The sequence below is a fragment of the Galleria mellonella genome, unplaced genomic scaffold, assembly GCF_026898425.1.
Source record: "Galleria mellonella isolate WM207_F2 unplaced genomic scaffold, CSIRO_AGI_GalMel_v1 utg463, whole genome shotgun sequence".
Classification (NCBI taxonomy): domain Eukaryota; kingdom Metazoa; phylum Arthropoda; class Insecta; order Lepidoptera; family Pyralidae; genus Galleria; species Galleria mellonella.
The window spans coordinates 62,367-73,797 of NW_026442102.1; the positions used below are offsets into that span (position 1 = coordinate 62,367).

At 39.5% G+C, this 11,431-nt stretch overlaps 2 protein-coding genes across 2 annotated transcripts; one reads left to right on the top strand and one right to left on the bottom strand.

The window, feature by feature from the left end:
- Nucleotides 1-266: 266 nt before the first annotated feature.
- On the top strand, nucleotides 267-4,108 carry LOC113515870 (serine/threonine-protein kinase MAK). Its single transcript, XM_031912769.2, has 5 exons — nucleotides 267-1,679; nucleotides 1,925-1,987; nucleotides 2,075-2,224; nucleotides 2,707-2,954; nucleotides 3,122-4,108. The coding sequence occupies exons 1-5, from the start codon at nucleotides 841-843 to the stop codon at nucleotides 3,181-3,183; spliced, it is 1,362 nt and encodes a 453-aa protein (XP_031768629.2). The 5' UTR covers nucleotides 267-840; the 3' UTR covers nucleotides 3,184-4,108.
- Nucleotides 4,109-6,703: 2,595 nt separating this feature from the next.
- Nucleotides 6,704-7,888, bottom strand: LOC128201479 (TAR DNA-binding protein 43-like). Its single transcript, XM_052898619.1, has one exon. The coding sequence runs from the start codon at nucleotides 7,725-7,727 to the stop codon at nucleotides 6,813-6,815; it is 915 nt and encodes a 304-aa protein (XP_052754579.1). The 5' UTR covers nucleotides 7,728-7,888; the 3' UTR covers nucleotides 6,704-6,812.
- Between the last annotated feature and the right edge of the window lie 3,543 nt (nucleotides 7,889-11,431).

Sequence of the window (11,431 nt, forward strand, 5' to 3'; positions counted from 1 at the left end):
CTCAATGGTACCTCGCCAGTGTATATCGATAGCGCGAGCAAGGTTGCCATTTCATTTTAACAAATATAGCAGATCTATTTATTAAGTAGAAAAGGTTCCATTTCCTAACATATTTTTTTTGCGTTGTTGATCCCTTCTGTAATTATAATAAATTGTAAATAGATATATTTTTTAAATAATAAATTTAATTAAGTAAAATGGTAACATAAGAATGGCTGTGTGGCAGATAAATGATAATAATCTATTAACGGCGATACGAGGCCTTGAATCGTATCGACATATTACCTAGACGTAAAATCTTGGTACTTACTATGGAAACCATAGCAACCAATAATAATTACAAAACTTGTTCTATGATGTTGATAAATACAATTTAAATAGAGTATCTTATTATTTTTGATATAATGGTCAATTTTTGCAGTTTAAAATGTATCTATAACTTTACATAAAGCGTGTATTAGCAAATTTCCAATTATATTATAGTGTATTACCAAATTTTTTGTTGGTTCAATAATGCCCACAACTTGTTTTTATTTACACATTATCATTCAATGCTTCCGAAAATGATTATTTTTTCAATAATGCTTATTAAAATGCGATTGTAACGCTGTGTACAAATGTATGTAGAATGTTCATAATAATATTTAACAACAGCATGTGATTGTTTTGGAGACATTATCTCCATTTGGGTAAAATAGCAATTAATTTAAAAAAAAAATTGCTATATCATGGTTTTCTTTTTGTGATAAATGGGCAGTACCAGTGTCTTTATAGTTTTTTAAAGTGAAATAATAACAGTGATTGTCGACGAGCGTGAACACGAGCACGACAGCGAGCGCAATGAATCGGTACATCGTGCTGCAACAACTGGGGGACGGGACCTACGGCTCTGTGGTGTTGGCGCAGCGGCGCGACACCGGCGAGAAAGTTGCTATTAAACGCATGAAAAGAAAGTATTACTCATGGGACGAGGCCATGAACTTGCGTGAAGTCAAATCGTTGAAGAAGCTTAACCATGCTAATATCGTGAAACTCCGTGAAGTGATTCGAGAAAATGACACTCTGTATTTTGTGTTCGAATATATGCGCGGTAACTTGTATCAACTTATACGGGATGCGGAACGTCCCTTCCCGGAGCCGGTTCTGCGAAACATTTTGTATCAGGTGTTGCAAGGATTGGCGCATATGCATCGGCATGGATTCTTTCACCGAGATCTCAAACCGGAGAATTTACTGTGTGCCGGTCCGGAACTCATAAAAATCGCCGATCTAGGCCTAGCTCGGGAGGTGCGTTCCCGACCGCCATACACTGACTACGTTTCAACGCGTTGGTATCGCGCGCCAGAAGTTCTATTGCACGACACGCGATATGGAGCCCCCATAGATCTATGGGCGCTCGGTTGTATAGCCGCTGAGCTTTACACTTGTCGCCCATTGTTTCCGGGTAACTCGGAGATTGATCAGTTGCATAAGATATGCGCTATGTTAGGTACTCCTGACCGCGACGAGTGGCCCGAAGGATACGCATTGGCAGAAGCGTTGCGTTTTCGCTTTCCTACGAATACAGGGGTGGCGATGTCGCGTGTGGTGCCCAGCGCGTCGCCGCCGGCCCTCGCGCTCTTGACCGCGCTGCTGCGCTATCCTCCACGAGATCGGCCCACGGCGCCCCAGGCGTTACGGTTCGTTTTATTATAATACATTCTATTTATTGATAACGGCATACAGGCAGTCTATTTAATGAAAAGCAGTAGCTAAACCTCTCCTATCAGGCATGAAGAACAACATGGATATCTCTGAATACAACTTTAGAATTAGTGCTGCCCGCGGCACCGCTCGTACGTTGCTATTTCTGAAAACAGTATTTAGTACAAATAATAAATTGACGTGATTTTTTTTTATATTTTATGAATCAATATGATTTTAGATTTCCTTATTTTGCTGTCGGAGCTGCTTTGATTCTACCGCTGCCGGCATCTAGAGCGAGAAGGTTCGTTGCTGATTGTTAACTGCGTAATATAATGGTCAGTAAGGTGGACACTGTGATCCGTATAGAATGTACTCTGTCAATAATCAGGAGCAGTAGAAGCGAGTTGGAGAACGCGGCCCCGCTGTCTCTGGTGCAGGGACCGGTGCCGGCGCCGCCGCAACCGCCGCCGGCTATCGTAGCTCCCGCGATGCCCGTCATAGTTCCACCTCATCGCGATCGATTCGCAGATATTCTTGGGTATCTAATCTACTACGTATACGTTTATAACTCAATGATTCGCGTCGGGTCACTTCTCTTTCTAATTTTTTACGTAATTTTTGTAGTTGGACTATTTTATTTTTCTACATATATGTATATATACATATACGACGACAAGTATAATTCTGTTGTCGTATCCTTGTATTTATAGTTGGTTTTTAAGTATGATAATTTTTTCAAGTGCATATATAAATATATGCACATTACTGTTGCCCGTCTCATGCGTTTGTCTGTATTCTGTCACTATGCGTGGAGACCTGTTATTGACTGTTTCTTATTATACCTATATTTACTCCTATTGTTGGAAAAGCTGTAGATATGTAAGATGTCTTATTGCAATTAATCGATTGCCCGCACTAACCTTGGGGTGGGTGACAACCATTTGGATTTTCTCTTATCACTGGTAACTGCATAACTAGAACGGGCGGTGTACATAGTAAAATTGTATACATATGTGACAGGGGCGAGGTGCTGCACGAGGTGGGCGGCGAGGAGCCGCTGCGGCAGGTGTCGGGCGCGGGCGCGGGCGCGCGGCGCGAGTACCGCGCCAGCGGCCGCAGCGTGCTGGCGGCGCTGCAGGCCGCCGCGCCGCCGCCCGCCGCCGCGCCGCGGCCCGCCGCCGCCGCCTACCTGGGCGCCTCGCGGTACGTCGCCGGCGGTCGCATCGACACCTCGCTCTTCCGACCGCTGCCGCTCCGAACGCACCGAGGTAGTTAAAATAGCAGCATGAACATAGTTTATCCTCACAGTTTAGACTTTAAAAAGTCGCGTCTTTCCCTCTACAACATTACTATTATATTATTACTCTATTTATTACATTATGGATTATGTTTATTGTTTTATTTATTTATTAAACAGTTACCTTTATTGTGGCAGAAGCGGCAGCGGTCGGCAGCGGTGCATCGCGGGTAGATTGGGCTGCCAAATATTTGCGTTGAGTACCCTTTACGTTGGTTATACTCATCAGATTCACCTCCGCTACGTGCGCTGTGCGCGCAGTATTGTACGCAGCAGAGCGGACAGTCGCAGTGATGTTGATACAAGCGAAGTATGAACACCATCATGACCTGTAGCGGGGTTACATGTATCAAATGACAATGTAAATGTATTCACATGTATATACACGTGATATAATACGGTGCTTGAGACAATACCCGGCATCCGTGACCTCAGACAAACTATATTGAAACTTATTATAGATGTAACTGGTAATATTCTGTCACCCGAGTGTCTTTCTAAATTAAATCATATTAGATGTTAAAGTAGTCCAGGTGTGAAACGTCCACCATTTTTGGTTGTTATGGTGAAATAGGATCGCCATCACACGGTGGCGCTAGTGTAGTAAAATACCTACTATCTACACGTTTGTAAAAGTTTAAAAACGTTGCTAGTAGATTTTAGTACATCAACATGACTGCAGCTCCTGAATATAATTTATTTACTAAAAAGAGGTTTATTATTATTTTATAATATGCACTTTTTGTAGTTGAATTATAAAGGAAAAGAAAGAGCAAACATTAATTCGTATTTCGAATTCGAGTACTTACCTACGTATTTAAGTTGAATTGATAATTATATTTGGGCGCCAAGCTAATTAATGCATTGAGATTTTTTTTTAACTGGAATTCTGTTCTCTCTTGATTTGGTGCCACATTTATTTTTTCATACAACGACATCTAGCAGTCTAAATTGTAATGTGACTTAATAAAGTATAAAACGTGTCATCCATCACGACCAGTGTTATCAAGAACAAGCAAATGTTAAACTAATAAAGTCAGAACATATAATTAATTTGAAATGTTAGGTTTTGATAAGTAGGTACTAAGTTTATAAGTGAAGTAATAAATGTTAAACTTTTGTTCACACTCGTATTTGATTTTGCATTCTATTACTGTTTTCATTAGTTCGTTTGTTTTAACACCCGCTGCCTTGAGAATTTGAATACCTTAAACTGTTTATATTTTTATTACATTTTTTTTTGTATGGATTTGCATTAAATTATTACTCAAATTTAATTCGTCTTGTCATTGATTATCCTAATTTTCAATAGGAAGATGTTGGAAAACTAGCCAACAGCCACCTGATGGTTCCACTCCAGAACTTGTCAGCATCATTCCAATAATTCATCATCTGGTGATAACTATAGATTCCGTGTCTAGTAGACAGACAGAGAATGTCTCTAGGCATATTTTTAATTTATAAACAATAACTTTAGCGGGTACAAGATATGATTTGGGATGGCGTACATGATGACGGCCCACTTGAGGGAAAGTGGTAACTGTCGCCTACACAGGGAAGAACAAATGAATAAGCATTCTTTTGAACACAGCTCGAAGTGTTAATTTTTTAAGCTCCTATTCCATAGACACAGTGCCAGTCGGTCGTCAAGTTAATACAATTTGTAAGTACAGATTTTATCCTATAGACGTAAACACTAAGTATCACAATATACTGTGAATACATTATGACGTCCATGGTAACTTCATGGTGGTCGCATATTTTTAAACAAATCTTTTTCAGGTGTTGTGTGGTGTATTTAAAATTTGTCTAAGAGTACATTATGCGCCTTTTTCATGGGGCCAGACCCCCTTCTAGGAAATAATCTTAAATAGCCCCATGGCACACCATAGAGGAAAATAGCTAACTTGTTATGAAATCTTTTTACATTGAGGCAGTAATTCGGCAGAGTAAGTCCAATCATTAAAGGTAGAAGTTCATCTTGGATTTGGATATATTGATGGACCATACCTGTCCCTGTGTTTACTCAATGGGACTGATTCTAAGTAACCGTTTCTCTAAACTTTATATCCAAAATTCAAATTATAATTTGATATTACAGAGAAATTGCTTTTCTAAAGGTCAATATGAATTATATTTGTAATCAATTTAAGTCATAATTATTACAAACTTAGTTTATTCAGTAAATAGTAATTTCGCAAAAATATAAAAATTAATATGAGATAGGTTTAGATGACACCACAGAATCGGCCCCGTTGTTTATTACATATTGATTAATTGTACAAAAGAATTTATAGAATTTCCTGCTGAATTTTCTTTTAAAATTTAAAAGAACTTAATTTTATTGTCCGAGTTTATGCAAGGAAATTTCTCTGTTATGTCCATTGTGGAGCGGCTATGAATAGTGCAATCATAGACCAAAGCAGTTGCTATAGCATTATGTCAACTAATTCCACAGAACAATATTCATAAAAGTGGTGGAACACATAAAGGTTCAGTTTCTTCTTAGCCTTATAAATTATTAATTTTAGTTCAGCCAATTTCAAAAAGTTCAACTGGGTGTGAATTTGATTTAAATTTATAATGTATTGTAATGTCTGATTATGTAACAATTCTAAAACTAGCATTAGTGCTTAAATAGCTGATATTTTTTAGAGATTAAAGCACTTTGTACATAATATATACATTTTTTGTTTTTCTTCTTATTTTACAATTTAAAATTATTTGTATAATAACTACCTAATAGGAGCTAGTAATATTAATCAAATATTATCGAGCTCTCTAGCAATATACTGACACTTATAGTTTGTTCAAACTTCTAGTTAAGGGCATTATGAAAATTATAAAAGTCTGAAATAAAAATTATTATTATTATTATAAGTAGGTTTTTTTTTATACAACTTAGAATGACAAACAAGCTGACGGCCCACCTGATGGAAAGTGGTAACCGACGCCTATAGACATGAGCAGTACCATGGGAATAACAGAGTATTAACGGTTTTGCTCATAATACCCTTCATGAGTTGTCATTCCTGAGGATTCAGATGTTATTTTTCTGTACCCTGGAAATCACTGCCATATCCCACACTTCAAACCGAAATACAGCCATGCAAACATGACTACTTACACGGTAGAAACAGAAATGGGACAGAGGTACCTAAGCAAACAACTTTTGTACAAAGTCTCCTTCTAGAAGAGTTTAAGATATTAGATTAATTTTGACAGGAGATTATTACCAAGCTAATAAATTGGTAAATGTAATAATTGTGTTGATGAATTAAGTATGTATAGTTTCTGATGTTGATAACAAATAAGCAGATCAGATGATCAATTCAGTACTGTTTGTATGCACATCTCCAATAATATATTTTAATAACTATTAAGTTGGAATTTTATAACAAGTTTTTGGTACTAGAAAGCAACAACAGAACTTTTATTTAACAAAGTCTGATTTTGTGTTATAACTGTGTACAAAGTTGTGCTGTATTGTACTACATCTATAAGTTCCTGTTCTTATGGCTGCATAAGAATTGTGAGTCTCAAGAATGATAATATAACACAGACCATTCCCATACCGACCTTGTAACTCCTCATATTGATCATTAATGCATAGCGTGTGGCTACATTATATACTTTGCTATTATCAGTGCACACAGTCGGCTAGTGTGCTGCTGTTGTACCTACAGTAAATTAATAACAAAGCATTAACTGAAATACAGATTGACAACTCCATACTATATTATATTATTTACACATTTAGTTTCATATAAAATTTGACAGCGATCAACAATTATAGTATCAGGCGACACTGGACAGTATATACAGGGAGTCACTCGTACTTGAGGTAGAGCTTGGTGTCGAGGGGCGCGGGCGGCGCGTGCGAGTGCACGGCGGGCGGCTGCTGCGGCGCCGGCCAGTCGCCCGCCGCCCAGTTGAACACGCGCGCGCCGCCCTCCACCAGCCCCCAGCCCAGCAGCTGCGAGCCGCGCGCGCCGCGCTCGCGCTTCGGCGATGCCGTCGAGATGTTTACTGACACGCCCTTGATTATGTGGTCTTGGCCGCACAGCGACTGCGCTACCTCCGGGTCCAGGAACGTCACGAAACTGAACGCGCGGAACGGCCGTGGCACGAACACGTCCGTCACCTGACCGAACGCGCCGAAGTACTCGCGCAGGTCCTCAGCGGTGAGGCTCTCGGTGCAGCGGCCGACGAACACCTTGCGGTGCGCGGTCGCGCCGCCGTCCTTGCCGTTGGGGATGCGCACGTCGCACCAGCGGCCGTCGATCATGTGTCGCCGTCCGAGTGCCCGCACCTGTGCCTCGTAGTCCGCGAACTTGATGAAACCGAAGCCCTTCGACAGTCCGGTTTTAACGTCTCGTTTCACCTGAACCATGAGCAGCTCCCCGAATGCGGAGAAGTATTCTCGAACGGCATCTTCGCCCGTCTTCCAAGGTAAACCGAGTACAATCAAGTCGGAGCAGCGCGGTCGAGGTGTAGGCGTCGGCGAGGCTCGCGGAAAGGCGCACCAGTAGCGGTGCGCGGCCCAGCCCTCGGCTGGAGGAGACAGCCGCTCGTCTACGAGGCGAACGCCGCGCAGACGGCCACCCGCTCGGTACTTCAAGCCGCTAGCGGTCGCAAACTGTGCCGCTACTGTACTTAGTAGCAGTGAGCCGTCTTCTTCTGTTGGCAACTCGATGGGCTCGTCCTGCTCGCCCTCGCTAACCGGCACGTACTCTATCGACATTTCGCTCACCGCTCAACTCGCTCTTTCCGATTCTTCATCTCGTTTACATTATATGTAGCTGTAAAATATTCCTGAGACGGTTTAGGTTTCTAAATTACGATTTTTTCAATCGTCCCCTGCTACGTTTGCTTTGTACGCGTGACGTATGACGCATGACGTGACGTTTCATGTCAAATGATACTATTTTGGGTATGAAGTGTTACAAACATATTTTCAGATTTACGGGCTATATCGAAATAAAAAGCATTTCTTGGGCTACATTATTCCAATTTTTAATATTTTAAAAAAGAAATTAAATATGGCATTACTTTTAGAGACCATAAAGTAAATAAGTAGTTTAACAATGATTGTAAATATTGAGACCTGACTCTTCACTTTGTATGATACTTATTGTAATGGGTTTACATACTTAATCTATGATAGCTTTGTCTATGTTAGTCAGTCTTTGTAAGTCATTAATTCAGGGTTATCAATGCGACATGGAACTATTTAGTTTTTGTAATTATCGCTTAAAATAAATAAAAGTGACTTGAATAATAGTTGTATACTTAACATTATACTTATTATAGTTTTGTAAATAAAAATGATTTAGTTTTTTGAAATATTAGGTTATAAATTGTTAGTAAGAATTAAATCTATAGTCTTTGAGGCTTAGTGATAAAATGTTAGGTGTTATAACGAAAAAATTTGGGGAATTTGTCCAAAATTTTTATAACAATATTATATTATTTATGGTTCAGGTTACAGACTATCTACAACCTATTTAAAAATTCAGATACAATCATTAATCTATGGTTGACTCTGGATCAAATTTGTCCAAAGATTCAGTACTTGTCTCTTTGGATCCGTAAACGATTATATTTTTTATTTCTAGTAGCAACATCTTAGGTATATCTATTCTGTGGGTTACTATTAGTCTATATTAGTAGGTAAGTTCCTAGAAATCTTTGTTAAGTTCCTAAGAACAAGTAAGTTCTCCAATTGTCCATGCTAGTACCTATCTAAAAATAAAGATTCCTATGATTAAATATAAAATGTCAAGTATCTAACCTTTTTTTATTAGCGATTCTTTGTATAACGTACTGTGATACCTGCGCTGTGATTACTTGTTTTGTGATTCTTTGATTTTATTTAATGTTAAAGACAGACCTAAATTATTTTTTGTCAAAGAGTATACAGTCTTCACAATATAATTTTTTGCAAGTTTCCGGTGATAACTATCCTCCTTTCCGCTTACATAATTAGGTTATCTGCACTGATATTTTCAACAAATTTCAACTGATTTTAATAATTCTTTTGATAACAGGATAAGAGGGAAAGGGATTGTTATTAATGCGGACTACTAGACCCATTGCTAGCATTATACTCTGTGAGGTCAACTTCCAAGTGGTCTCCCCCCCTTGAAACCATCGTGCTGAATTTCAGGCGTATTCATCACGGTGGGCTAATTGACCAGCTTGGGGGAAAGGGTTTGTTAGTAATGGGATCTAACTGACCCATTGTCAGCAACACAGGTTGTGTTCAGGTCGTCTTCCACGTGGTTTCCCCAGGAAACTATCATGATTAATTCTTGTGGAATTCGGCGCGATGACTTGCCTATCATCTCTCACTGGTGCCCCGCCAGCGTATACCGATAGCGCAGATGGAGTTACCATTCCATTATTACCCATTAAGAACTGACCGGTTTTCATTCTCACCTATCATCCCTCACTGGTGCTGATGCTTTACGCAGGCGGGGCTACTATAGTTTTAGGTTACATTCCATCATCCATTAAAAAAAAATAGATAGGATGGTTACTTCTTGCACTTTTTTCCCCAATTTCTTATGGCGGAGCGGACGGGATTATAAGTAAAGAAGTTAGTCCTGTTATATGGTCTCTTTGAAAATCATCGTGAACAATTCGTAGAGGATTTGCTACAACGGGTCAACCAACCTGACTTCATTTTCATTAACATTGTATAACGATACAAAGAAAGAATTCACTGCGGGGAAAAACACTTTTTGAATTATTTACTCGTATTTTAATGGCGATAATATGTTGTCATTTGGGACTAGGACGGCGTGTATGTTACTGCATTCGGTATAGTATAACCATAACCATTGACTTAGTAGGTACATATCAATAAGTTTTTTTTTCTTTTCTTTTTTTTTACTTTATGTTTGGTACGTTCTTGTGTGGCTCCCATTGAGTACCTCGATATCAGTAGTAATAAGTATTAGCACGATCACCAAAGGGAGACTTTGTACAAAAGTCGTTTGCTTGGGCACCTCTGTCCCATTTGTGTTTAAACCATGAAACAGTTGTGTTTGCACGGCTGTGTTTCAGCGTACAGACGAATAATACCTGAGTCCTCAGGAATGGCATCGCATGGGGAGTGTATCATGGGCGATGAGTGTATCTGTGCAACAGACCAATCGATTTAATATGTATGTTCTATTGGACGACTGCCTATACTGCTGCGTATAATAAAGTGTTGGAACAGTACAGTAATGATAGACAATGACAGAAAATCGCACATGTATGGATGATAGATGATGATACATTATAAAATTTCCATTATTTATATTATACTATTATTCATATTATTAAAATCTTTACTCATATAATGACATTTAATAATTTAATTCTATTTTTATGTTTATCAAACACAAAGCATATTGTGGTGGCCTATAAATGTAAGAACAGTTAGATCTAATCTACCAGTGTATTGTATTGAAATGTTTCACTGTATCTTATGTTGGTAATCCTATAAATAAATAAATTTGGACAATTTATATAAGGATAAATATCTACCATCGTACGGCTCGCCATCGACAGAGAGTTCATCCTCATGTCCTACAGCTTCAATGGTCGCGTACTGCGCGGTTTCAGAGATGTTTCCTCCCACGAACACTCAGGTTGTGGAATGAGCTCCCTGCCGAGATTTTCCCAAGAGACTACAGCATGGGGTTCTTCAAAAGGGGGGTAAAGAAGTTTCTTCGGAGTCGGCAACGCACGCGTAATACCTCTGGTATTGTAGGTGTTCATAGGCTACGGTAACCACTTACCATCAGGTGGGCCGTATGCTTGTTTGCCACCTCAGTGGTAAAAAAAAAGGATAAATATATTGAGTAAGATGTTGTACACAATTGCGAGCCATCCGGTGCCGTTCATTCATTAAAAATACAATCATCATCACCATATCAGCTGTCTAATGTCCACTGCTGAATATGAGCCTTCCCCAGAAGGGGACATTTGCCAGTGGTTGCTATGTTTGGCAGGCGGGTTGGCAAATGCAGTTAGGCTTTAAAGATGCTTTTAGAGGGACGCTGCTGCCCATTCCACGCCCTCCCTTAGTCGCTTGTTACGACTCCTACAGGAAAGAAAGGGGTGGCCTATTTTATGCCGGGAACAGACGCCTAAGAACAATACAGTACCCAATGGGGGGAAAGGGATTGTTGGCAATGGAGTTTGACAGCCTCATTGCTAGCAATATACCTTATTAGGTCGACCGCCACCTGGAAACCATCGTGAACAATTCTTGTTAAATTCGTCACGATGGGCTAACTGACCTGCTTCATCCTTACCTATCATCTTTCACTGGTGCCCCGCCGGTGTATTTATTTTATGTTATTTTTTTATTTATTTATCATTAGTGAATATCGATAGCGTGGGTGGGATTACCATTCTATTATCGTCCATAAAAAAACAAAACAGTACCAA

Bases quoted from the DNA above. Each gene is read 5' to 3' on its own strand.
- LOC113515870 (XM_031912769.2), top strand. From the start codon at position 841: ATGAATCGGTACATCGTGCTGCAACAACTGGGGGACGGGACCTACGGC. The intron at 1,988-2,074 runs GTTCGTTGCTGA...GTCAATAATCAG, and splicing joins CCGGCATCTAGAGCGAGAAG to GAGCAGTAGAAGCGAGTTGG. The intron at 2,225-2,706 runs GTATCTAATCTA...CATATGTGACAG, and splicing joins CGATTCGCAGATATTCTTGG to GGGCGAGGTGCTGCACGAGG.
- LOC128201479 (XM_052898619.1), bottom strand. From the start codon at position 7,727: ATGTCGATAGAGTACGTGCCGGTTAGCGAGGGCGAGCAGGACGAGCCC.